This window comes from Silene latifolia, chromosome X, assembly GCF_048544455.1.
Source record: "Silene latifolia isolate original U9 population chromosome X, ASM4854445v1, whole genome shotgun sequence".
NCBI classification, from domain to species: domain Eukaryota; kingdom Viridiplantae; phylum Streptophyta; class Magnoliopsida; order Caryophyllales; family Caryophyllaceae; genus Silene; species Silene latifolia.
This window is the reverse complement of record NC_133537.1, coordinates 9,964,818-9,992,582: the sequence shown is the minus strand read 5'-3', so window position 1 is coordinate 9,992,582 and position 27,765 is coordinate 9,964,818. Positions and strand designations below refer to the sequence as shown.

The 27,765-nt window shown below is 37.3% G+C and overlaps 3 protein-coding genes across 3 annotated transcripts; all 3 read left to right on the top strand.

Moving 5' to 3' along the window:
* The first annotated feature begins 52 nt into the window (after nucleotides 1–52).
* On the top strand, nucleotides 53–7,048 carry LOC141622804 (beta-galactosidase-like). Its single transcript, XM_074438824.1, has 20 exons — nucleotides 53–716; nucleotides 913–1,008; nucleotides 1,216–1,328; nucleotides 1,458–1,524; nucleotides 1,813–1,905; nucleotides 2,055–2,198; nucleotides 2,715–2,803; nucleotides 2,912–3,017; nucleotides 3,107–3,194; nucleotides 3,686–3,804; nucleotides 3,895–4,059; nucleotides 4,461–4,633; nucleotides 4,724–4,833; nucleotides 5,023–5,132; nucleotides 5,250–5,360; nucleotides 5,596–5,706; nucleotides 5,813–6,018; nucleotides 6,167–6,503; nucleotides 6,595–6,742; nucleotides 6,795–7,048. Exons 1-19 carry the CDS (start codon nucleotides 558–560, stop codon nucleotides 6,703–6,705), a joined length of 2,508 nt encoding a protein of 835 aa, XP_074294925.1. The 5' UTR covers nucleotides 53–557; the 3' UTR covers nucleotides 6,706–6,742; nucleotides 6,795–7,048.
* Nucleotides 7,049–7,905: 857 nt separating this feature from the next.
* LOC141622796 (WD-40 repeat-containing protein MSI4-like) lies at nucleotides 7,906–15,830 on the top strand. The gene is made up of 15 exons (XM_074438814.1): nucleotides 7,906–8,202; nucleotides 9,709–9,772; nucleotides 9,995–10,081; nucleotides 10,176–10,238; nucleotides 11,207–11,272; nucleotides 11,377–11,451; nucleotides 11,675–11,750; nucleotides 11,909–12,113; nucleotides 12,498–12,579; nucleotides 13,029–13,102; nucleotides 13,435–13,546; nucleotides 13,646–13,720; nucleotides 14,089–14,168; nucleotides 15,222–15,321; nucleotides 15,404–15,830. The coding sequence occupies exons 1-15, from the start codon at nucleotides 8,069–8,071 to the stop codon at nucleotides 15,527–15,529; spliced, it is 1,419 nt and encodes a 472-aa protein (XP_074294915.1). The 5' UTR covers nucleotides 7,906–8,068; the 3' UTR covers nucleotides 15,530–15,830.
* Nucleotides 15,831–16,574: 744 nt separating this feature from the next.
* Nucleotides 16,575–27,698, top strand: LOC141622795 (protein ROOT HAIR DEFECTIVE 3-like). Its single transcript, XM_074438813.1, has 23 exons — nucleotides 16,575–16,813; nucleotides 18,390–18,560; nucleotides 18,734–18,800; nucleotides 18,893–18,994; nucleotides 19,836–19,907; nucleotides 19,990–20,053; nucleotides 20,195–20,260; nucleotides 20,354–20,401; nucleotides 20,491–20,553; nucleotides 20,649–20,705; nucleotides 20,972–21,130; nucleotides 21,200–21,268; nucleotides 21,378–21,469; nucleotides 22,506–22,584; nucleotides 22,810–22,975; nucleotides 23,430–23,554; nucleotides 25,289–25,551; nucleotides 25,631–25,727; nucleotides 25,811–25,972; nucleotides 26,332–26,436; nucleotides 26,585–26,679; nucleotides 26,766–26,862; nucleotides 27,046–27,698. The coding sequence occupies exons 1-23, from the start codon at nucleotides 16,810–16,812 to the stop codon at nucleotides 27,283–27,285; spliced, it is 2,463 nt and encodes an 820-aa protein (XP_074294914.1). The 5' UTR covers nucleotides 16,575–16,809; the 3' UTR covers nucleotides 27,286–27,698.
* The last annotated feature ends 67 nt before the right edge of the window (nucleotides 27,699–27,765 follow it).

The window sequence follows — 27,765 nt, the reverse complement described above, 5'->3', positions numbered from 1 at the left end:
ACATTTATTTAACTCGTTTCTCATTTAAAACTGATATGCGCGTCACTAAGACGAGACTAGTAACCAAGAATTTAAGGAGAAAGAAAAGCAAGGGCCCCTCACACCCACAATCACCAGTCACAAAATCACATTTTCCTGCATCAAATGAGTGTATATAAAAGCAACTGCAAAGTCCCCTCAAATTTGCATTCCAGTTCATATAAACAAGAGTCTTTGTTCAACACAGTTTCTGACATCATTTTTCCCAAAGCTAACCAAAACAAAACAAAACTGTTAGTTGTTCACAAAACCCAATACAACAATTCAAACTCAAACAGAAAGACATTCACATTTTCCACAGCTGTTTTTTTTACTGTTCTTTTTACCTCACAGTGTAGTGCAGTGTCTCACTCTACTTCATCTCTCTAAACAAGCATGGAATAAAGTGTTCAGCCGAAAGGCAAAAGAATCATTAAAAGTGGTGGTGTTGTATTTGTGGGAAGGACTTGTTTTATCTGGGTCGTACCATAAGACAGTCTCATAGTATAATTTTCGGGTTCTTAGCATAGTTGCTCAAAATGCAGAAGAACACATTTTTATCATTTTTTTTTATTTTTCAAAATTTATTGGTTTTGATTAATGCAAATGTTGCATATGATCATAAAGCAATTACCATTAATGGGCAAAGAAGGATTCTTATTTCTGGGTCTATTCACTATCCCAGAAGTACACCTGAGGTATGTTAAAAATGCTGCATTTTTATTGTTTTTCGTCTCATGTCATTTGTTTACCTTTTACTATATTCGTTGTGACTGGTATTTTAATCGAAAGTAAACAAATGATTGAGACGGAGTGAGTACTAATCTGTATTAATGATTTTAGCTGAAAATGTGACATGGGTATTGTTTATATTTGGCAATTGGTTTGATATAGATGTGGCCAGATCTTATTGAGAAGGCTAAAGAAGGAGGTGTTGATGTAATTCAGACTTATGTTTTCTGGAATGGACATGAACCTCAACCTGGCCAAGTAATTTATCTTTTCACATTCTTAAGTTCTCGACGCAATTTTCATCTTGAGTCATTCGGAAATAGCCTAGTTGTTGCTGGCACAGGGTTAAGGCTGCGAACATCCGACCCACCTTACCCTGGAAGCCTCGAGGCACTGGGGTAACTTTAGTTTACCTTACTGATGTGTATTTGTTTGTAAAGTTTGCTTCTTTTCGGTTTTTTACAGTATTATTTTGAAGAAAGGTATGACCTTGTGAAGTTCATTAAGGTGGTTCAACAAGCTGGTTTATATGTTCATTTGAGGATTGGACCTTATGTTTGCGCTGAATGGAACTTTGGGTAATTTGCTCAATTTTTTTACTGTTTTTTCCTTTTTTTACTACTGTTATTTACTCCAAAAGTTGGACAATTGTGTAAGAAGATGAAGTATTCTGGCTAATGTTAGTTGGCTGATTACTTTTACTGTAGGGGGTTTCCTGTATGGCTGAAGTATGTTCCTGGCATCAACTTCAGAACAGATAATGGACCTTTCAAGGTTTGCTACTTGCCCTTGTTACTCACTAATCACTATGTTGTCTCGTTTAGAAGAATCCGACGACACAGGTGCATATCCAAGTGTCGGACTTGGCTATATTCATGAAAGTATGCATGTTTTGGCCTAAAATGAGGTGTGTAAGTGTCATACCCAAGTCCGAGTGTCAAGGGTTGGACACTGATACGCGGGGGAATAAGAAGAGTTGGAGTAACGAAGGCCACTTATTGACTTAATTTTGGTTTTTGTGAACTTAAATTAATAAAGTTTGTATTTTGTGCCCTTTTATAGAATGCAATGCAAAAGTTTACTATGAAGATTGTTGACATGATGAAAGCTGAAAGATTATTTGAGTCACAAGGTGGTCCAATTATATTATCTCAGGTATTTTTCATATCTCAGTGATGCACTAACTGTGAAACTTACACTTTACAATGGTGGATTGGTGGTTCCATTCAACACTATATGTTAGCCGACCCCTGATCAGTTGGCGATGTGGACTAACGCTTTATTATTGTTGTTGTTGTTGGTAGATTGAAAATGAATATGGGCCACTTGAATATGAGATTGGTGCACCTGGTAAAGCATACGCAAATTGGGCAGCTAAAATGGCTGTGGGGTTAAACACTGGAGTTCCATGGGTCATGTGTAAGCAGGATGACGCTCCAGACCCCGTTGTAAGTTCATTAGAAAACCTTTATTTGCATTATTCTTTTAGTTCCACATGTAATGATGAGTTTGTTATGTTGTTTATTATCCATAATGCTTCTGTGTTTGTTCAACTTGGTGCACTTACTAGTAAATCCTGTGAGAGTTTATGTGGCTGTGCACATCGGCCTAACTAGCTGGTTCTAATAAATTGCGTAATAGTTTGTTCCAGCATGCTGTGCATACATCGCGTTGATCATGTTGAATATAGTAGCAGTACACTAATTACTCCCTTGTGAAGACAACATTGCCTCTGATTTCTTCATATGTTGTATCATGTCTGATCTCGGAGAATGGGGAAATGGGTAAAATATGATTCATGCTCTTATTCACGAAAAGAGGATTTGCCTATTAACATTTTTAGCATGTTTCAGTGTCATGATATGCCGAGGTTGACAACAGTTACAAAGTTTGTTATTTGACTTTATGAAAGTCAGGGTACTCGTGTAAGTCGTGTTTAATAAAAAAAAGCATGTTCCTTGCAGATTAATACTTGCAACGGTTTCTACTGTGATTACTTTTCTCCGAATAAGGCTTATAAACCTAAGATGTGGACAGAGGCCTGGACAGGATGGTGAGACTTTTAACCAATTTAGGCTTAAAGTAATGAGTGTAACTTTTTCTTTTAGTTAAAAGCGAGTGCAACTTAAAGTTGATTCTTCATATATGTTCCTGTTATCAGGTATACTGAATTTGGGGGTCCAGTACCTACTAGACCAGCCGAAGACTTAGCATTTGGTGTTGCTAGATTCATACAGAAAGGGGGATCTTTCGTCAATTATTACATGGTCAGCTGAATTATCGGCACATTTACTAGATGAAACTTTCATGTTCGTAGTTTTATTGATTCTTACAGAAGAATTATTTTTGTCTTCAGTATCATGGTGGTACAAACTTCGGCAGAACTGCAGGTGGTCCATTTATTGCCACTAGCTATGATTATGATGCTCCTCTTGATGAATTTGGTATGTAATCTTACTTTGGAAATGAATTTTTTTGTAAAATATATGAAGAGAAAGTTCTTAGCAGTAGCTTGTCTTTGAGTCGATCTAAGTCAGATTCCAGCAGCTTTCTCTGCAAACTTAGTAGGGTAACTTTCGAAAGTTGATCTAAGTCAGATTCCAGCAGCTTTCTCTGCAAACTTAGTAGGGTAACTTTCGAAAGTTGATCTAAGTCAGATTCCAGCAGCTTTCTCTGCAAACTTAGTAGGGTAACTTTCGAAAGTTAAGGCGTGTCAATTGCTAAAAGCTGAAAAATACATTTAATAGAGTTGTGGAGAACTGGAGATGAATGTATGTACTTTTGATGCTTGCAGATGTTAATTCCTATATTTTGGGTATGGAGTCGATCTAAATCAGATTCCAGCAGCTTCATTTGCGCGCTGAGAGTTTATGTTGAAGTTGTATAATTATCTATGAGACTGATTTTCTAACTGTTGGTTTCTTTACACTTTTAGGGCTTATAAATCAACCGAAATGGGGTCATTTAAAAGATTTGCATAGAGCAATAAAATTGTGTGAGCCAGCTCTAGTTTCCAGTGATCCGATGGTGATTCGGTTAGGAAGCAGTCAAGAGGTTAGTCTTTTACTCGTAATACAGTTTTTCGCATTCATAACATTGCCAACTTTTTAACATTGTCATATGTCTTCCATTTATAATTTTCAGGCTCATGTTTTCAAGTCACAATCAGGATCTTGTGCTGCATTTCTTGCAAATTATAACCCAAGCTCTTACGCGAAGGTGTCATATGGAAATAATCACTACAACCTTCCGCCATGGTCGATCAGCATTCTTCCTGATTGCAAACATACTGTTTACAATACTGCAAGGGTGAGAAATTTGCCACTTCATCATTCATTGTATATGTATTCTTTGAGATTATGTTGTTCCTCAGAGGACCACTGCAACGGAATACACAGTTATCCAAAAAGAAATGACGACTGGAAAATAAATTAAGAATGACTACCTTCTTCCACGAGTCAATCCCATGGTAAACTTATCATGGAATCGCCTAATATGAGAATTTGTGGGGGGGAATAACCGTCTTCTAAAGTTTAACTTTAGCTTAAATTTATTCATCAGAAAGTTGCTTCTTAATTCTTATACAAGTCTAATTAGCTGAACAATGATAGATAGATGTATGCCTGTATGGACATAACACCCATTCAGACATAATACCCTTTCAAGACATCGAGTTTATAACAGTGTTAAACATTGTAATCGTCTTGCAGCTTGGTGCCCAGAGTGCAATAATGAAGTATACTCCTGTTCATCGCAACTTCGCTTGGCAATCATACAATGAACAGACAGCTTCCATTGATGACAGTACATTTACAACCGTGGGACTAGTTGAACAAATAAACACCACTAGAGATATGACTGACTACCTGTGGTATATGACTGAGTGAGTTCTTAGCACCCTCGAGTTTCTCTAGTCTGTAACTTTTCACAGGGTTTCAGTTTTGGTTTCTTATGCGTTTATTTCTCATGACAGTGTTGTAATTGATCACAATGAGGGATTTTTGAAAGGTGGAAATTGGCCAGTTCTCAGTGTAATGTCTGCTGGCCATGCTTTGCAAGTTTACATCAACGGTCAATTAGCTGGTGAGTATCCTCAATCATAATCGTAGTCAATTCGTCTCTTGAAAGACGTCTCATGTTAATATAATGTGAGACTAACCCATAAACTCATTAACTCACTGATTAAAAGAGAAGTACCCTATCTTAGTTGGTCATAGTTAGCTTTAAATGCTTGAATGACATATGACAGTCAAATTTCTGTGTTTGTCACAGATACTGTTTATGGAAGTCTTGAAAGCCCAAAAGTCTCTTTCAAAGAAGGTGTGAAATTACGGGCTGGTGTTAACAAAATTTCTCTCCTGAGCATTGCCGTTGGGCTCCCGGTATGCCCTATTGCGCTACTGATCCTATGTGATATGGTCTTATAATCAATCACCCTGATCAGATCCTCTATATTTTACCCATGCAATTCCTTGATGTGTTTTTTTTTTTAAATTCAGAACGTTGGCCCGCATTTTGAGATGTGGAATGCCGGTGTTCTTGGTCCTGTCTCGCTAAGTGGTTTGAACGAAGGAAAGAGAGATCTGACATGGCAGAAATGGTCCTATAAGGTTAATCTCCTTATTATTCCCTTACACACTAGCCTTTCATATTCCAAATACAACCTTTATTCTTACATTGGTGGTCAAGCTATATAATGTAAAATTTATCTTCATATTATCATTCAAAAAAAGTTACTGTTAGTGAGAAAATGTTTGTCGAAGCTGACTTGACAAGCAAAGTCAAATACTAACAATATAAATTGGATGTGATGGAGGGAGTACTGAATTCTTTGATTTTGTTCAGATTGGTCTTAAAGGTGAATCGTTGGGTCTTGATTCACTTAGCGGAGTCTCCAATGTCGAGTGGGTCCAGGGAAAGTTCGTCGCTCAGAAACAACCCCTGACTTGGTACAAAGTAAGTATTTGTAGTTCTGACCTGCTCATTTGTTTTTTTTTCTCTGCTGTGAAATATTCTTTGCCGAAAATGAAGTTTAGGCTGATAAGTTCGTTCATGTGTCCAGACGATGTTCAATGCTCCTCCAGGAAATGAACCACTTGCGTTAGATATGGGTGACATGGGTAAAGGTCAAGTGTGGATAAATGGAAAGAACATCGGGCGATATTGGCCTGCTTATACAGCAAAAGGTTCTTGTGGTGCCTGCAATTATGCCGGCTACTTTTCCGAGAAGAAATGCTTAAAGTATTGTGGAGATCCTTCCCAAAGATGGTGAGTCTAGTCTAGCAGTTTTGTTCACCATTTATCGTAAAGTCCAATGGAAGGCGGTTATTTACTGAAATACTGCTATAAAAGACTGACTGTGAATGTCATAACATGGATGTTGGGGTTAACCTGTAAATGATTTCGAGTATTTCAGGTATCACGTTCCTCGCTCGTGGCTGAAGCCAACAGGGAATTTGATGGTTGTTTTAGAAGAATTGGGAGGAGACCCGAACTGGATTTCTTTAATGAAGAAAGAAATAAGCAGTATTTGCTCAGACATGAATGAATGGCAGCCGACACTAGTAAACTGGCACTTGCAAGCATCTGGGAGGATTAACAAGCCGTTAAGGCCAAAGGCTCACCTTTGGTGTGCTCCCGGACAGAAAATTACTTCGATCAAATTTGCCAGTTTCGGAACACCAGAAGGGTCATGTGGAAATTACAGACAAGGGAGCTGTCATGCCCCCAGGTCTTACGACGTATTTGAAAAGGTATGCTACACTCTTCACACAATCACACCATTTCTATTTATCAAATAACAGAATTGTCTTGACAAAAAAAAAACATTTTTTTCTGTAACAGAATTGTGTTGGGCAAGCCGGTTGTGCTATAACCGTTGAACCTGAGTTATTTGGAGGAGACCCATGTCCAAACGTCATGAAGAAACTTTCAGTCGAGGCGATTTGTAGCTAAAGCACTTTGATTTGATCAATCTTCTGTCATATTTATCGCTCAATCCTAAGTGGATTCTATTTCGGCATTTTTCCTTATTACATCCATAGCATCATCTTTCCGGCTTTAACAGTGGTGAAGTTGTACATATATTGCAACACACTATGGGTTATTGCCATTGTAATTTGTAAATAGCCTTCTTTTAGAGGAAGAAGTATAGCACATTGAGACAGATACTATGTAGTCCATGTGCCTGTGTACCAAGTAGTTGTACTTTTGTGGTAGAGGCAATATTTCATTGCCTTAGTTATGTTGTAACAAATGTATTCTCCTCTAGTATCAATGTCAATTTGGTATTTCCTCACTGGTTTGCTCTTGGTTATACCTCTCAAAGATGGACTCGTCACAGAGTATGTGAGAGGGTGATATCAAAACTCCCTACAATTTAGTGATGCCATCTTTTTTTTTAGAACATATGAGCTGTCCGAAAGTTTTCTTTACAGTTGTCCATTGATTTTCTTCTCTGTAATTCAAATTTAACTTCTAAAACATTTGGTAAACTGTAACCAAGGTGATTTGACTTGTGTTGAGAAAAATATTAAGTCTCGAGTTCGAGCCAACCAAAACTCGAAAATTTGGTGAACTGTAACCATGGTGACATGACTTGAGATTAAACTGATATCTAATAACATCCCTCGTCTACTCTGACCCCATATGAACTGGCCACCTGACTACTAACTCGACCTCTTGGATGACTAGACAACAAGTTAATTTAATTTATAATTCAAATAAAATCAAACTGATTTTTTTATTGTTTTAATTTATAACTAAAATAAATGCACCTGAAAATAGCTCTAAACGATATTATTGGTCCAAACTCAAAATGACCTCAACCAAATAATGACCTCAACCAAACCGACCCACTAGTCACACACTCACACAATGACAATTGACAACCTGGCATAAACCCAAACAACATAATCCTATAAACTTGACAAAACCCAAACCCAGCAAAAACCCAACCATCGCACGATAATAGTCGGCTTGAACCCAACCAACACCCATATTGACTCATCACAAAACTGATATCCTACCGGCTACAACCAATCCGAGTGACTCGATTACCAACACTAACCTAACCCATTTGATACAACAACAACATTGCTATAAAACTAGGGCATCAATCTATCAATTAGACCGTCAAATTAGTTTCCCAAATCCAAACCAATGGGCCAAAAAAGGTCCAGCCTTTAACAAATCCCACAATACAGAACACTGTATAACTCGACACACTGCTCAGTGCTCACAGTCTCACACAACCGGAGTAACTGAGAAAGAGGAGTTTTTGGAGAAAAAAGCGGGAAAATAGAAGAGAGAGAGAGAGATGACGGAGAAAGGGAAAGGAGGCAAGAAAGCATTGAGTGTTGATGAGAAATACAGTCAATGGAAATCTCTTGTTCCTATTTTATATGATTGGCTTGCTAATCATAACCTCGTTTGGCCTTCTCTCTCTTGCAGGTCTCGCTAAAACTCTTAATTTTACTGTTTTTTTTGGATTTTATAGTGTAATTTTGTGTTTTTATTGGTTTTTGCAGTGTAATTTTGTGTTTTTTTAGTTACCCAGAACAGGAATTTTAGTGTTTGATAGAAAATGTGGAATCTTTTTGGTGGGTTTTTCTGGGTTTTTGGTATACTGGGGTTTTGATTCGGGTTTCGAGTTTTTTTAGTTGCCCAGAAGAGGATTTTTAGTGTGTGATAGAAAATGTGGGATCTTTTTGGTGGATTTTTCTGGGTGTTTGGTATACTGGGGTTTTGATTCGGGTTTCGGGGTTTTTAGTTGCCAAGAGAAGGAATTTTAGTATTAGGCAGGAAATGTGGGATCTTTTTGGTGGGTTTTGCTGGGTTTTTGGTATAGTGGAGGTTTTGATTCGGGTTCCGGGTTTTTTTAGTTGCCTAGATAAGGAGTTTTTGTATTAGCCTATTAGGTAGGAAATGTAGGATCTTTTTGATGGGTTTTTCTGGGTCTTTGGTGTAGTGGGGTTTTGATTCGGTTTTGGGTTTTTGTAGTTGCCCAGATAAGGAATTTTAGTGTTTGATATAAAAGATGGTATCGTTTGGGTGGGTTTTTGATATATTGAGGTTTTGATTTATTTTTGGGTGTGTTTGTTGGTTATGGCGAAGTTGAATTTGAACAATGTTTGGGTTTTGTGGGAATATTGAGTGTGAAATGTGCAAAGATGTTGTCTTTGGTTGGTTTTGTTTGTGTTTGTGTTCTTCTATCTCGTATTCATGTGGATGCAAAATTGTAAATGGAAGAATGTGGTTTGTTGGATACACTAGCAAGAGAGAGTTTGATTTTGAACTATGTTGTAGCTTGTTTGTGTATGCCAACTATTGATTACATGGCAGAGGGCAATATTTGGTGATAATAGAGTTCAGTTAACCGCAGTGGGACCTACAGTTGCATATCTACCCTTATTTGTAGAAACTCGGAAGAATGCCAGCATGTAAAATGAAATGCAGGTCCTAGAGTCCTGGGATAGGTAGTTGCCTTTTCAAATTTGTCTGGATGGGGGAATGTTGGAGGGATGCACAAAAGTTTAGAGATTGCAAACAGGTTATTTAGATTGGGTTGGACCGGGTCACTTTGGGTTCAGGTATGTTTTGGATGTGTTAGCAACTTAGTATTAACTATTAAGTCATTTACTGGGTAAGGATCACATTTAGGCCAGTAAAATTCAAGTCAGACCAGAATGGCCGGGTTCATTCAGGTTTTGGGTCATATTTGATTGTTTGGAAATGGCTCAAGTTGAGTCATTTAAGCTGAGCAGTTTGCTAGTTATAGCAATGTGTATCACTATATCATTGCCTGTTGATGAGAAGAGTGCATTGCGGCCTTCTCACTGCACTAGTTGCATTCATTTGCCTCTCCTGTATACTCTAATAGTGTTTTGGCCATTTCGATTGTAAGCTGTGCTGACGAATGTCTACTTAATTCTCTAAGATACTTGTGTAATGTTTTAGATGGGGCCCGTTGATTGAGGAGGCAACTTACAAGAACCGTCAACGTCTTTATCTCTCAGAACAGGTATTAAAATGCTAATCACCATAAGTTAAAGGGAGTGTCTAGTGATGATATTGTGCTTTATCCTCTTAACAAGTTCACTACGTCTCTTTCTTTTTTCCTGGGGGAGAAGTTCTTAACTTTACAGGAACTCTTTCAGACAATGCTATGATAAATAAGACCAAGTAGATTTGTTTCTGTGGTCTAGACCATATCTTTAGACGCTTCTAATACACTTGTTTGCAGACTGATGGGAGTGTTCCTAATACCCTCGTGATTGCCAATGTTGAAGTCGTGAAACCCAGGGTTGCTGCTGCAGAACATATATCGAAGGTATTCTTATATAATATCAACCATATATCGTCAGTAATCGTTCTGGCTCAACTGTTTCACTTTTTTATGTGGTCTTCCGTTCTTATCCTTTCAGTTCAATGAAGAGGCTCGTTCTCCCTTTGTGAGGAAGTTCAAAACGATAATACATCCCGGTGAGGTATATCTAATATTTTCGTTGCTGGCTAGCTGTATCCATATTTGCATATGCATTCCTACAATAAGATGCCGAGTGTTTTTTAGTAACTTTGGGCTTCTCTATTGTGTCTGGGGTTAACTGTTTATTGTCTCGATGTGAGGTGATTGATTCTCACTTTTCAGTTATGCCTCTAACTGGAAGATATTGTAAGTGTAATTTACCAGATGAAGCTGTGTAGCGTTTTAGAACTTCGTAGTAAATAGATTTTCACTTTTCATGTATTATACAATATCTTAAATGCGATTTTCTCTTCGTTGCTTCTTTTATTCATCTCTTCAATATTTAAAATGAACTAGTGGGGTCACTAGAAAAAATCGAGGGTAAACCAAAGAAGAGCTTTTTGATTAGAACAATAAGGAAAGCTGAAACAACTTGTCCAACTTGTCATCTTTTGAGTGTGAATGGAACATAACAATTGGCAAAGTAGGTCTCAACTCGGACCTGTGATGGTGCACAGGGGTTCATTTTAAATTGTTAATGGAGGAAAATAAGCAAGTTGGCCTGACACAATGTCAAGCGTTCTGGTTTTCTTATTTTTATTGTATTGTTTTGTTAAGTTCATTAAATCACAGGTGGCTTTCATCTTCTTCATCTAGTAATGTTAACTTCGAAGCTCTCCTTGTCGTTTGTTGAATTTATAATGGATTAATGGGTCCAGCATTGTAGCCTTTTGCTGCGGGATTTTACTGCTAGGTCACTAGGTGTTGTATTCTAACAAATGGACTAAGTTTGTACAACTCTCTCATCTTGAACGCTACAAAAACTTAAACCAATCATCTCGTTTTCTTCTTTTAAATTGAAATGCAATGATAAACCTTGAAGTCGTCTCAATGGCTTTCTTTGCCCCCATTGATTTATCACTTTATGTTAGCTGCTGTGTTGGAAAGTTTTTATAGTCATGCGTAAAATCGATCACTGTTGTTATACAGGTAAACAGGATTAGGGAGCTCCCCCAGAACAGTAATATAGTTGCAACTCATACCGACAGTCCAGATGTAAGTGAAAATGATACTATGACATTTTGTAGCAGAAGACGATTCAACTCTGTTCTGATTCATTGGTGAACATTTAACAAAAGTCACTGTATTGGTCTGATCAGGTTTATATTTGGGATCTGGAAAGCCAACCTAATCGTCCTGCTAATTTGGGAACACCTGCCTCTCGTCCAGATTTGGTGTGTCTCAAACATATGCCTTTTTTCTTCTGAATAGTTTCATTATTCTGTATTCAGAGAAACCTATTTTGTTCCTTATGACTGCATTTCTACATGCTGTTTGATAACTGCGAGTCAAACTGTACGGCGTAATTATAAAAAAATATAGTTTTAAAAGTAGTAAATGACTTCCTTGTGTGATGGTTTTGTTATACATAGTATTCTTTAATTTCTTGTCTTGCAGACTCTGACTGGTCATCAAGATAATGCTGAATTCGCTCTTGCAATGTGCTCTTCTGAACCGCTGGTGCTTTCTGGAGGTACTTATTACAACTTGTTCATTTTTCTAAAACTGGTCCGTATCTGACCATGACTTGGTTCGTGAGTCGGGTCAATAACTCAATTCTTTGGTAGAGGCAGGTTTTTGAGGTTATTGTTTGTGCTGTTTGCGCTAACCATTATATATGTTACCACACAGGAAAGGATAAGTCAGTTGTTTTGTGGAGCATCCATGATCATATCTCAACATTGGCAACAGAACCAGGGTCAGCAAAATCTCCCAACAGTGGCAGCAACATAAAGAAAGCTGGTAATGGAAATTCAGATAATCCTTCTATTGGACCTCGAGGCATCTATCTGGGACATGAGGATACTGTTGAAGATGTTCAGTTTTGCCCCTCAAGGTATCTTACTCATTGTAAATTGTTCCGACTTCCTATACATAGACTACCACTTTGTAATCAAGGAAGAGGTTTAAATGGTTGATATGATTCAGGGACTCACATAATTGAATATTGTCACTCCCACTGGTACTGTGAATCTGCCTTGTAGTGATAATACACACTGCAGTGGGATAGAGCTAGAATGATGCTTCCTTCTAGATTCAAATAATGGATCAGAATTTATCAGCGCCATGCTGAATGCATGCATTGATGTTTGACACATGTCCAGATATACTCTCGCTACTTGCAATAGTCAATCAATTTTTTCATCTGACCATTTAGTTGCCGATTAGTGTGTGGCTTCATTCTGCTTTTATATTGACACGTGATGTTTGTGTATGAAAGTGCACAGCAGTTTTGCAGCGTGGGTGACGACTCCTGTCTCATACTATGGGATGCAAGAGCTGGATTGACGCCAGTGACTAAGGTAATACTGCTTGGCTAGATGTTGCTGTTTTACGATGTTTTAGTAGAGTGAAATGAAAAATGACTATTAAAATGCAGTAATATTTAGGTTGTCTTATTTGGTTGCCACTGCCACTTTCCACTTGCCACATAAATTACTCGTTAGGGAAGGACATCATTGAATAAAGGCGTTTTAATTGCTATAAGTATATCACTATATTGTACCATCATGCTTTGCGAACTGCAATTGATCTGTTAGCTATCATAGCATAAGCTATCTGAATTGTCACACTCAAGATATGAGGGGTATGGCTCTAATGAATCATGATTTGCCCTTCAATATTTTCAACAGCTTATCTTTCATGATGTCTGTTGAATAATATAGAAAAATTGCTGCCTTTCCTGCAATATATCTACTTATCCATTTTTTTTGCTAGAGAAATAACGATAGTTAATCTTACACCGTATCAGGTTGAGAAAGCTCACAATGCTGATCTTCACTGTGTTGATTGGAATCCACATGATGAAAACCTCATTCTGACTGGGTAGGTTTCTTCTGTGCATTAAAATCTCCTTAGTCCCAAGTACTCCATTCATTTGATTCATTACACTTCCATACACCACGGTTTTAAGAAAGAGGCAAGTGGGCAGAGTATATATCTCAACGGCTCAAGTGAACGTAGAGTGCAAGTATGGGTTTTGGAACCCACGTACTTCTGAGGGTACTTTTTCCCCTGAACGTAAAGTATGCCCTAAAATTAAGATGTAGTGAATTGGTTTGATTTTCCCAAAAAAAAAAGTTTGTCCAAGTGAATTGAGGGAGTATATGGTAAAGCATGTTTAAAGATTGATGATGATCATGTTGTGACGCTTTCAGGTCAGCGGATAGTTCTATTAATTTGTTTGACCGCCGTAATCTTACTGCTAGTGGAGTTGGATCACCTGTTCATAAATTTCAGGGTCATGATGCTCCTGTCCTTTGTGTTCAGGTTTGTAGTACTTCAATATGGCTGAAGCCTTCTAAATTACATTACTTTATGTAGATTTTGGAAGATGCCCTTGAGGATTAATAATGGTTTTTGATGCAGTGGTCACCGCATAATAGATCGATTTTTGGCAGCGCTGCTGAAGATGGCTTGCTAAACATATGGGATTATGAAAAGGTGTGTAAACAACTAGCTTTAGCATTTGATATCTTTTCCATTCTGTCGTTTCAACGAGATCACTTTAGCTTTTTTAGCTCGGAATAACTATGGCTATCTACCGTCATAGAGTTCATTTAATCTGACGCACTTATGGTTTTGGCTACACCAATCGGTTTTGCCCATATTTTAGCGGGTTTAAGCTAGATTTGCCCTATAGATGTTGATCTAACTGCTCCGGGTGATCACACATAATTCATTGTTGAGGAATAACAATAAATCTATTAGTGGCATCTATTAGTGTCAACTTTGCCAAAAATCTTGCAGCCATTATTCCATACATATGCTAGTAAGTAGTAACAGTAACCCTCATTTGTTTTGATGCTCAGGTTAGTAAGATGGAAACAGAGAGCGGAGGTAAAAAGTCAAACCATCCTGCAGGCTTGTTTTTCAGACATGCTGGACACAGGTATGGCTTCACGTTTAGTTTCTTGTCCGGGGAAGTGGTGATTAACCCCCATAACTTTGTGCAATTGTGAAATTAACCCCCATAACTTTCAATTGGAGTGATTAGGCCCCATAACTTACATAATAAGTGAAATTAAACCCCTTTATCAAAATCTCACGAGAAATTCAATTTATCATATCACAAAAGTAGAAATGGTTATGTTCTTGCGAAAAATTGGAAATATAAGTTTAAAAAAGTTAATAAAAAAAAATTAGCGTAAATTAGATAAAATAAAATAAAAAATATTTTACAAAAATTAAACCCAATTTATTATTTTTATAAAAAGTACAGATTTTTCAAATTTTTGTTATATAAAGTATGGATTTTCCAAATTTTTGTAAAAAAAATTTCAATTGCAAAATATTTTGTTAGGTAGTTGTGTTAAAATCAGAAGTTGGAATAAAAGATTTTCATGACAAAAAATATAAAAAATATAATAAAAGGGTAAAAAAATATTTAAATTTTTCTATTTTTCAAAAATAAAAAAAAGTTTATATATAAAATTGTTAATTGTTTTTTTTTTTCCAAAAAATCACACCGAATTTTACTATTTCGTATTTTTCAAAAGAACATAACCACTTTTACTTTTGTGATATGATAAATTAAATTTCTCATGAGATTTTGATAAAAGGGTTTAATTTCACCTATTATGTAAGTTATGGGGCCTAATCACTCCAATTGAAAGTTGTGGGGGTTAATTTCACAATTGCACAAAGTTATGGGGGTCAATCACCACTTCCCCGGTTTCTTGTCAGCTGTTCAAATAAAGAGACTCTAGACTTGGCAAAACAGACCCAAGTTCATTTACCGAATTCACCCGACTTGTAACCATTTACTTGAAAATGAGCCTGGCCAAAGCCCCGAACTCATCCGATAATAGAACATGTGAAACATACATGAGCTTGAAATGACCTGACCTGTACTGACTTGACCCGAATGAACTGAGGTCTCGCAGAAACTGATTACCTCGTATCCAGAAGCTTTCAGACTAACTGTTTCTTTTATGGGGGATAGGGACAAAGTGGTGGACTTCCACTGGAATTCGATAGATCCATGGACTCTGGTTAGTGTATCAGATGACTGTTCAAGCTCTGCTGGAGGTGGAACATTGCAGGTAATCTATATATATAATCGCAATTTCTATTTTCTTGGGTTGCTATTAGTGTCCTAAACCCGACATCATCTGGGCGTTGCAGATATGGCGCATAATAGACTTGCTGTACAGACCAGAAGAGGAAGTTTTGGCTGAGCTGGACAAGTTCAGATCCCATGTAGCCGCTTGCTCGCCTACTCCTACCAAAGATGTTAATCATTCTGCCTGACAACAGGGATTCGAAGCTTTGGTGACACATTCTGTAACAAACCGGAAAACTAATCCTGGATGCAAATGTAATGAGTTAACTTAAGTTGGGGTGTTAAGTGCTTAATGGACGTGCTAGTTTAGACTTTAGGGATCATCTTGTTGCGGTATGAACACATTGTTGAGTCAGGTAGTGTAAGTGGTAGAGTCATTGAGATAATAATGCTCAAGGGTTTAGAACTCATCGGCATTAAATTGCCCTGGTGGCCTACCTTTCGTTGCAAGTCGAGGTAATGAATGGCACACTCCTATTTATCTAGTAATTGTTAGGTGTTATCGGGTAATATTGAATTTCAATATTGCCATACTCGTACGGAAAGAATACTTGTGTGGAGTATGTTTTAGGTTGTCTCCTAGCTATAACGATATCGGTGCCGAAAGGTGTGAAACAAATGAACAATGAAAAAGTTCAGCCACACAAATGAGTCACATTTTGTAAAGAAATCAAAACTTACAAAAATGATTGTCTTACAGTCAAATTCACAAGTGCCCTTTAGCTTAAAATATTGTTAAGGTCCATCAGCCCGTGTGGCATTTTTACCATTAAAAATCAATTCCTTTGAAAATCATGACGATTTTAGATTCTTACACAATTTATCAAAAAAAAAGCCGCAATTATTAAAACTACATTCCTTCATACATGGAATTAAAAAAGCAAAAATCGTTATTTTCACTAATCTACTGCAAAAGCTAATGTCAACTGTTATGACTAGTGATTTTGTATTTTCCGAGTTTATGTTTAATTTATATGAACGTTTTAAAGTAATATTTTGACAATAAAACTTAAATATTATAATTGAAGCATTGTAATTACTTTTACCTTGCATTGTAATTTTTGTCAACTCAATATTTATATAAAATATTTCAAAAGTTATATACACAAATTCTATACAACAAAGTTTATAAACTTTATAGTATAATCACGCTCGTAAACTATACCACCAATTATATTACCGTACTACCACAAAATCGCAATTCCCAAGAGAGTGGGAACTGGAAAGTGGAAACCCAATTCGATTCCTAGGAACAAACCACACGACTACTACCAAATTTAACTTAACATTTACATTCAACAAGAAGCTTTCTTACACAAAAAAACCCCTTTCCACATTGTACAAAGATCACCGTCTCTTTTTCACCGTTTTTAACTCTTCACTTCCTAAAAGATTTAAACTTTGATTCTTGTTCCTGTTCCAGAAGCTAAATCAGATCAGGGTTTTTTCAATCACCCCTAAATCAATTATGGGTACGCACTATTTTCTCCTTTTTCTTAATTAAATTCGAGCTTTCAGCTTTAGTTTCATCTAATTTCAGTCAACTGTTAGATTATATTTTGTAATTCTGCTGCTTACTTTAGTTTTTGCCCAAATTTTGGTTTAATTTAATGGTAGTTTGTTTGTTTGCAATAGTTTAATTGTGGGAATTATCCTTTTTTTTTTAGCTAGTGAAAATTTTGTCCATACTGTTTTGGGGATTTGAGGATCTAGGGATTGCTGATTAGTTTGGTTTTAGCTTGGTGGAGGTTGCATAATTTTGTAATTATATGTTGTTTGATAGTTTCATTTAGTTTGGAATATTTAGCTCTCTAAATGGGGAGTGTTGGTCTAATGTGTAGGAAAATGTGGAAAAAAATTGATTTTTGTAGTTGCGATCCTTTGGGTTGTGTGTTTTTACTTCGGTTTTCGATGGTTTGCGTCAATTTGTGGTACAATAGCTTAGTTTGGGCTTGGGAGCCTCTTTCAGGCGGTATCATAAGTTGAGATCAGAGTACAGAAAACTGGTTTTATGTTTTATGATTGGGTTTTAGGATGACTGAACTCTGATGTACTGGGTTAATGTTAGGACATTTGTGTTGCTTAGTAAAGTTAAGTACTTGACTGTTGTTGAGAAAGCTTTGCTAGGAATTTATGAATTGAAGAAAATAAACCGGGTTATAGTCAAAAGTTTGATCTTTGTTGGTGTTTGATCGCTTAATATGTAATTCTATGGTTGCGGGTGATATTTGGGAATTTTGCATAGCTGAGCGAGGTTGTTTTCTGGTGTGTTGAAGTTGAGGTTAGCTTATAGACCGCTATCTTAGTTAATAACTGGGTTGCAGGAAGTGATATGTCTTGTGTTATCATAGCCTCATAGGATATTGAGCTACGTAGAAAAGGTGGTTGTTTAGTTGAAATGTGGAAGCTTGCTCAAATGTTTTTGATTGGAATCACTGTACATACGCGAAACACGAGGATGAATATTGTGTTTAGCATTTTATCTTTGCTCGAAGCCAGTTTCAGCGGCTATGTGGTGATGGTAAGGTTAGATTACTAAATTTGGTTCCGAACTTCTGCCTAATAATAGGATGGGAGTCCACACGAGACTCAATTGTGCAGGTAGATATATAACATAATTTTAGTTTCTTAAATCATTATGTTTGCTTCTATCTATATGGAGGATTTCTTTTGAATAATGGCCCTAGTAAAGGGTGTGATGAAGTTGAGTCAATATTGTAGAAACACGTGTGTTAATCTTTGGGTGCTCATGCTTCTCAAGAAAGACTCTGGTTTTCTGAAGTAGATTCGGTAGTGCTTCTCTTGAGCCGTTTGGTTTGTTTCATAATGGTTGGTGTCGATACAGGAGCTACTGTATTTTTTTCAACGAAAAATTACTTGGGCTTTTGAAAAAAGACCAGGTTGAAATCCTGTTTATGGTTTAATTGAAGATTATTTCTAGTATCTTGTTTAAAAACCTATTTTTTGCTATCACTTAGGTTCTTTAAAAGCTTAAACTTTCAGTCATGGCCCGTCAGAGTCACAAGTTTTCTGACGTCACCGGTATAGTTCTTGATGTTATTATCTCAGATAACGATGATGGATGCTGTTCTACTCAACTGATTGATGGAGATGGAAATTTCAATGTCACTGGAATTGATAAGTTTCTGAAAGGAGTAAAATTGGCAGAATGTGGGCTTTCGTATGCCATAGTCTCCATCATGGGTCCACAAAGCAGTGGTTTGTACTGATTCTCATTGTCTTGTGGTTTTGTAAATTCTGCCATTCTGGAGTTATGCTACTGTGTTACAGTTGTAATTGTTTTCTGCTGCTTCTCTTTCTATTTACTGCAAGTGTTTTATTTCTTAAGCTAATGTTCTTGTTTTCTGTTGGTTTGTTCTTTGCTTTGGCAGGAAAAAGTACACTATTGAATCATCTATTTGGAACAAATTTCAGGGAGATGGATGCCTTCAGAGGAAGGTAATTTATTACTTCCTGTCTTCAACTGTTTCCTAAGAAACAGGATGAAACACTAAACAATGGACCATTTTACAGTATCCTTCTCTTTCCAGGTCACAAACCACCAAGGGAATCTGGCTGGCAAAATGTCTTGGGATAGAGCCCTGTACACTTGTAATGGATTTGGAGGGTACTGATGGTAGAGAAAGAGGAGAGGTGATTCCCAAATCTTGTACATCACTAGCTACTGCAGTGCTGAGCACTTCATTTGACTTGAAAGCTGCACTTGTTAGCTTGTTTTAGTAGTCGAAATTGCGGCTTGAATTTTTGACCTATAAGGTCATTTATTTGTTGTAGCATAAATGTTCGAGTGGTCTAAGACTCTAAGAGTCTAAGGCTCTAAGCTATAGCCACTGGTCTCTTCTGGGTCTGTTGCCATGCCAGTAATGTGCCACCCTGTAAGTTGGTCTGTCATTGAAATCTCCTGTGGTTGATATCACCAATGACCAATGTTTGATGGAGACTTTTGTTACTTCTATTCACGCTCCAGGGGGCTGTTTATGTCAAAATTTGTGCTGTATATATCTTCATTATCGGGGGTTTTGTCTGTGACGGTGGTTAATCGTTCTAAGGAAACTGAAAATGTGAGCAGTGTGTTGTGTATTGATTGTTAGGTTTTGGCTCCATCTGAAGTATAGTGAAATTTTCCGATAAAATGAGATACTTGGAGTTTATGTGAGAATTCAATTTCCTAGCACTAAAGAAATTGGTATGAAGGAGAATTTGGGCTTCGCTTTTGATTTTTTTTTGCTGTAAGCAAGATGTATAGGAAGCCCAACCATGACAAAAAATGATGATGAGAAAAATCTTACGTTGCCCCTATTCCAAGGAAGCATCTTAATGGACTCGGATTTAAATTTAGTGTCAAGTTTACTGGAATTGTTGGAAGTCTTTATATAATCTTAAAGAAGACACGTTTTTGTGCGACGTTCAGTTTACAACTGTATCTAACAACTGAAGGTCTATTACTTATATATCTTGGTTGGGTTGTGTTTCGGATGATCTTGCTTTTGAAAAGCAAAGTGCTCTCTTTGCTCTAGCTGTTTCTGATATAGTGCTCATAAACATGTAAGAGCGATGATTACTCTATAACTAATCTCTTCACCATTTTGACTTCCTTTATCTCTGATGTATGATTTTTGCCACGTAGGTGGTGTCATGATATAGGACGTGAACAGGCAGCCAATAAGCCTCTTCTTAAGACTGTATTTCAAGTAAATATTTTGTTCCTCTTTTTGTTTGCTGTTTTACAATTTTTACGAGCCATAAATCCTTTTTGCTTATTTATACTCATGGGACTCCCAAGTGGGTTGGATACTTGGATGATGATCATACTTGTTGCTACTTGTGAATAGGTCATGATGCGATTGTTTAGTCCTCGCAAGACTACTTTGATGTTTGTAATACGAGATAAGACAAGGGTATGTTCTCTTATGGTCTTATTAGGGTATTATTTGGATATAATTTTACCTTCAAATACACTGACTGTTGTAACCCTTTCTTTGTTCATACAGACACCTTTGGAAAATTTGGAACCTGTTCTGCGGGAAGATATTCAGAAGGTGATTATTTGGTGCTACACCGCATCATGTTGGCTGTAAAACTTTCTTTTTGGTGATATATTTGACCGCTATATGATATTGTCCATCAGATATGGGATACAGTTCCTAAGCCGCAAGCACACAAGGACACTCCCCTTAGTGAATTTTTCAATGTAAGATATGGTACAAATCCTGGGTATGTTCAGTTAGTTCTATCTGTATTGATTGTAGCGATACCTTGTTACATTTGCTGTCAACTGTTGCGCAGGTTGAGGTAGTTGCTCTTTCAAGTTATGAAGAGAAAGAAGAGCTATTTAAAGAACAGGTATGCTATATGCTTGAACTTAATAGTTCATATTTGATATATGCTAGATATATCTTACGATAATAGTCATCAATATTTTTAAGGAAGTTTTCTCTTGAAAGAATAGTCATCACTAGCTTTTAGGGAAGTTCTCATTCGGGATAATTTTACGTTCAACTTCTGTAGATCTTAGTATCCTAAGGGCTGCAAAGTGCTCTTTAAAGCTAACATATCAGCTTGGGGCTTCAGCATAGATACTTTGTTTGACTTCCTGTGTTTGGATGAAGGTTGCTGATTTGAGGCAGCGATTCTTCCACTCTATTGCTCCTGGTGGGCTTGCTGGAGATCGAAGAGGTGTTGTTCCTGCATCAGGTTTCTCCTTTAGTGCTCAGCAAATTTGGAAAGTTATAAAGGAGAACAAGGACCTTGATCTTCCTGCACACAAGGTTAGTGCTTTAATTAATTTCTTAGGCAAGTGACTTGTAGAATTATTGTTCATACCACGATTGTTCCAGGTCATGGTGGCTACAGTTCGCTGTGAAGAAATTGCCAAAGAAAAGTGTAATGATTTTACACAAAACCAGGTAAGACGGCTCTTAGACACGTACTTGTGTTTGATTCTTTCTTCTTAGAGCCCTATTTTGTTTCTCGGCAATTTTTGTCAGCTTGCTTATGTGCTACTAATATTTGTAGGACTGGCTTCAATTGGAAGAGGCCTCACAATCTGGTCCTGTCCCGAGCTTTGGGAGAAAACTTAGTTCAATTCTCAGTAGCTGTTTCTCTGAGTGAGTGGTAGCCACAAATGATTTATTTGTGATGTCATTTTATTAGTGTCAATTCACAATTTCACTCTACATTTGTCCCGTTTTAATTGTTCCCATTTTCAAACTTGGAACATTAGCTTCTCGTAGTATATGCGAGAATATATATTTTAAAGTTGACACTATTTAGTCACTAAAGTAAAGTGGGTACAATGTAAATAGGATGGAACGAGTAATAGCTAACCCTATACCTTGCATGGTTCTAGAGTTTATGATATATTTTTGTTGTAATCTATGTTATTCAACTTCGTTGGAAGTATTTGACAGGATTGCATGTCCTAGTGGTAGTTTTGCCTACTGTTTGAAATTTTCACGTGTTTTAATTTCTTTAATTAAATTGACCGATTTTCTATAATGTCCGAGTGTTGAGTATCTGACACAAACGCGCGAGGTAATACAAAGAATTTAAATGGGACCCACATTCTCTACTTCTCCATCCCAAAAACCGAGGTTGCTTAACGAAAGACCTACGTACTCCTAAATAAGTAGTGGTCATCAATGTATGGTTTTTCAGAAGAAGCTCTTTAATAAGGACCACTTGGTGTTAAAAAGCAATCATTGTGGATGATACCTCTCATGGGTATGTGTTTGCTTGATTGGATTTAGGAGCCCCAAGAATTTCACTGCAAACCATTATCCTGCACTCACCATATTTCATTATGTGATACCTCTCATGCCCAGTTGTTTTGATGAGGGCCCTTATGTTCCGTAATAGATTCAGACATTTATGCCTGTTTGGGTCATGTGGGGGTATGTCGAGTCTGGTTCAAGTTAGATTTCTTTTTCAAATATTGAAACTTGTCTCTCTGGATGTTATAAACATCTCTTATTCATTCTTAGATTTCTTCATTTATTTAAATGCTTAGAGTTATTAGTAAGAGTGTGTTTAGATACCTAGTTCCTCATGTTTTTTCCTTCTGCGCTTCTCCTATACATTTACAGTGATTGTGGCTATTGTTTATGTTATGTTTGGTGACATGTACATTTCTTCTCTTTACAGGTATGATGCGGAGGCTGTATATTTTGACGAGGGTGTGAGGACTGCTAAGAGGAAGGATCTGGAAGATAAGTTACTACAGGTAGTCATTCTCAGTTTATCATATGGAGGCTTCATAGCACTGTGCCCTTGTATCTACGTGTCATCTCATTTATATGTTCTTTTACATTGGGATAAGTTTTGGGTCTTTGGCAAAAGAAATTCATACTTTGAATTTCAGACTCGCTTCTCTCTGTGATTGTTGTTGCTGACTATTTCTTGCTGTTTATGGCTTATTCTCTTCGTGACTTTTTAATCTGTCGTATAGCTTGTTCAACCTGCCTTCCACTCGATACTGGGCCATCTACGTTCTGAAGCATTTGAAAAGTTCAAAGAAGCATTGGAAAAAGCTTTGAATGCTGGTGAAGGGTTTTCTGATGCAGCCTGCAGATGCAAACAGTCTGCATTGGATGTCTTTGACAAGGGTTGTGCAGGTATTTCTTATCCTTATGAGTTATGACCAATCCATAGATGAAAGCTTTTCTATATTGTGTTCTTTGATCCTCTAAAGTCCAGTGATGTAGAGCATCTTCTCTATTCATGAATAGGTGTAGGGGTCAGAATGAGGGTTATTTTGAGGCATGTATTTGTGCTTTTTTCTTTAACATGATCAAACTCTGGTGCATTCCAATATCGCTAAAAAATTTGTCTGGTGATTGTCTTATAAAAGTCACTGTTTGAGAAGCGTCTCATTGGGTGTCAGTATCGCAGTATGTACCTTTTTAGTTGGAATTTTCTGTTTCAAGGACAACTGTTGTCTACTACTGTGTTCAGATATATCCCTTGAAAACAGAACTGTTCAATGGAATTTATCTAGTGGACTCAAAATTTCCATCAATTTATAACACTCATTGGTCCACAGCTTCAATACTTCCTTGTCTTACACAGATTCTATGGTTGAGCAAGCAAATTGGGATACTTCTAAAGCAAGGTCCAAGCTTGTCCGTGATTTAGATGAACATATCGACTCTGTCCGTGCTTCCAAGTTGGGCGAACTTACATCCCGTTACGAGGTATGTAATTGTAGGCTAACCATGCTAAACTTAATTTTCCGGTCTTTTTCTTTCTGTCTGAATGATGAACGTTATGTTATTTGTGATGGTAAAAGTTATTTCACCAGCTTTGCTACTCTACTTTCTTTGTTGAAACGTAGATTTTCAGTTTATCTTTATAGATAAAGTGGGCATTACTTTGTTGGAGAAAAGAATCAGTAGTATTTAGATAGATAGTCGCCAACTCCTCAAAATGATGCATAAAAGAGGTTCTTATTATATCCCGTCACTCATGCTTAATTTCTAACTAGCAACAACAACAACAACAACATCAGAGCCTTAATCCCAAAATGATTTGGGGTCGGTTGACATGCATCATTCTTTAGAACCGTCCATGGGAGAACGCACACCTCAAAATGCGAATAGAAAAGGGAAAATGAAAAACAAAAGGGAGAGCGAAAATGTAATGGAAAGTCAAGGTAAACTTAGAGGTTTTAAAATCGAATTCCGGATTTCTTTTATAAAAACTTAAAATTTAAATCGAGAGAAAAGATTAAAACGATTTTGAAAACCGAAATAGAATTAAGGATCCGGAATGCCTTAAAAGTAAACCAAGTAAAATATATAAGATAGTGGTTGGTAAAAAAGTGTAATAAAGGAGAGAAGAACAAATAATTTAATTTTTTCTAAATTAAATAAAAACACTAAATATATCAAAAAACATCAAATACTAAAAATCCACATGTATCCTTTCCCTCCATTGTGCCCTCTCCGTCACCATACTTTCCTCAAGCCCCAGAAATCTCATATCGTGCTCTATCACTCTCAACCATGTCTGTCTCGGTCTTCCTCTACCTCTAGGGACCTTTTCTGTTCTCCAAGTCTCCTGAGTCTAACTAGCACTAGGAAAATTGCAGATAGCGTCTCTAGAGTATGACTCAGGAGTATGGACCATTCGCTGTGCTCCTTCAACCTCAGACTCCTACTGTTAATTTTAGTCCTCACTGATCATGCTGCTCGACTCTTTTCTGTTTTGTCATCTACCTGGATTCCCTTTTGAAAGTTGATTTATGTTAACTCGTGTGTTAGCAAATTATCTGAGTTTCTCTTTAATACCGAGCCACGTGGTATGTTGGGGAAAATTCGCACTCTTTGTTTAAGGGTTGTGCCACTGTAGAATACCTTAGATATTTATTTACCTATTTATGTCAAAGGTCATTGGCTCATTGCATGTGCATCAGCTTTAGTGTTGAGATGCTTATTTTACAATGAAAAATGCTTTAAATTTACTATTCTATTCAAGTGATTCTGTCTGTAAGTGAAGACACAGGCTACATTACTTTTTAATTGAATGGTGATAAATCGCGGTAGGGTGCTATGGCACTGTGGCACATTCTGTGTCGTGGTTTTTCACATCTGCCTTTTGTATGGCCATATACTCATGTAAGTTGTATCGGTCTACGATTGGTAGTACTAAACCTTATACCGGTCATGTAATCGGTCTACGATTGGTAGTACTAAACCTTATACCGGTCATGTAATCGGTCTACGATTGGTAGTACTAAACCTTATACCGGTCATGTACGTGTCAAGATGTTAGATATTTGCCCTTCCCGTCAAACATGAGCTTTGGAAGCTCTTAATGAAAAGTTAGTTATCGCTGTGGTAAGCTGAAAATCCTTTACGTAACGCCAGTACATTGGGTAAGACCCGATATTTAATACATATCTTACTGATGATGTAATACCTTTGCAGGCGAAATTAAATGAGGCTCTTTCAGGGCCGATTGAGGCACTACTAGATAGTGCAAATAATGAAACATGGCCATCAATAAGGAATCTTCTTAAACGTGAGACTCAAACAGCAGTTTCTGGACTTGCTAGTGACTTGTCGGGATTTAAATTGGATGAGCAAACCAGAAATAAAATGTTAGCACAGCTACAGAACTACGCTAGAGGCGTGGTTGAGGCTAAGGCCAAAGAAGAAGCAGGAAAGGTCTTGATCCGTATGAAAGATAGGTAAGAATTCCGATATCAAGTCTCAAACCGAGATTAAATACCATTCTTCAGGGCACTGACTGTGGACTTTTTCTTGTAGATTTACGACATTGTTCAGCCATGATTCTGACTCTATGCCACGTGTTTGGACTGGGAAGGAAGATCTTAAAGCAATTACAAAGTTCGCTCGTTCGGAGGTGCGGTTACGAAGCTGAATTAAATATATTATGATTCAGTTCTTTATTTGTTCTTGCAAAATTTATACTTTTTGCTTTTGCAGTCTCTCAAATTACTCGCGGTTCTGTCTGCCATTCGGCTGGATGATGAACAAGATGATATTGGCAAAACGTTGACCCTTGCATTGGTCGAAAACAAAAGTAGTACGAGTAGTGATAGGGGTTTGACTTTAACTGATCCCTTGGCATCAAGCACCTGGGAGAAGGTGGGTTCTCTTAATCTTTTTTTTTTTTTTTTTTTTTTTTTTTTCTTATTTCTTTGTGGTAACTGGTAACTCACCAAACGAAATTTTATTAAACTTCGGCATGCATGGTAAATCTGAATCTGTAAATCATATGAACAAGTCATTGTTGTGTACTGTCCGACTTAATTTTTTAGAGTTGTTTAAAAATGCTCTAAGCAGTTGGATTAATTGGGCTAATCATTTGCTTAGTACTTAAAATAAGATATTTATAATCTCGTATCCTCAATATACTGGATTGTAAAGAAGAAGAAGAATAGAACCATTTAGGCTGTTGAGTATAAGAACATTCTGTAAAAGCTTTGTTGTGTTTTTCTGTGCAGGTACCATCATCGAAGACATTAATAACGCCAGTGCAATGCAAATCATTGTGGAGGCAGTTCCAGATGGAGACGGAATATACCGTTAGCCAAGCCATGGCTGCTCAGGTAGCCTCTTTTCCTCGGGCTTTATACTTCAGTAACAATTTTATATTAGTCCTTCAGATATGACCGGTCCCGCTTAGCATTAGATCATTATATGGAAGATTGGAAGATGCACTAACCTACTTAACTTGGTGTGTCTTTGATTTCTCAGGAAGCCAGCAGGCGTAACAATAATTGGTTGCCACCTCCATGGGCGATTGCCGCCATGATCATTTTGGGTTTTAACGAGTTTATGACACTTTTGAGGTACAATATTTCTCTCTGGTTTTTAATTTCTGTTGCCTCTTGTTTTGCTTTATGTTGATGTTATTAGCATTGCTATCTTATTTCAGGAATCCTCTTTATCTCTGCGTCCTCTTTGTCGGGTATCTAGTAAGCAAAGCGTTGTGGGTGCAGATGGATGTTTCTAATGAATTCAGTAATGGCATTGTGAGTATCTTTTCAAGCTTACCACAATGTTTTCGTATTATAGTCATGCTTTTTAAGTTAGCTTTTGGTTCGCAATTTGATCTAATGGTCAAGCATAACACCATTTTTGCCGTAATCTCCTGTAGTTTGCTTTTCCTTACCATAATTGTTCGGGTTGCCTAAGTATTGACCTTCTGGTTACAGCTTCCGGGACTTTTATCATTATCAGCCAGATTTGTGCCAACCATTATGAATATGTTGAGTCGATTAGCTGCCCAAGGAAATGTACCAGCTACCGCTGGTGGTCAAACGAATCCTCCTCCCTTTTCAGAAAATAACTTCGGAGGTGGGATGAACTACAATGACGCTTCCTCAAGCGGTTCTTCCCAAGTGACATCAAATGAAAATGGAACCGAGTATTCTAGCTCTTCCAAGGATGACTAGATGGATGTATTTAGCTTTGTTGACGTGTAAACTACGTGTAGTGGTGCTCCTCCTCGAGAAGGGGGGTAGAATGTATTTAACACAATCGACACTTGTAAAGAGTCCACGGGAAAAGGACGGTCTATTTTGAAGGTTGAAGAGTTCGTTTGTATCTTCCTGATACAGGAACCATGGGTTCTGTTAGAAAGGTTGCGGGTGTTGTCGTGTCCGGTTGTGGCTTAGGTTTGTGGTGGTGTCTAAAGGGGTGGTCGTGGCTATAGCAGATCATTTTTGTATGAAAAGATGTCCAGTTTCCCGTAGTTTGTACGTCTCAATATATATTTTCGTTGAGAACGAACTATAAGCAAGTATACGAGTCGACCGGTGATTGTACTTGGACAGACTTTTTACTACGATGTACTTAATTTCTTTCACGTCTGCTGTGTTAAACCTACATTGCAAATTTTCAGTACCCTGGTGACTCTGGCGAGACTTGCCGTT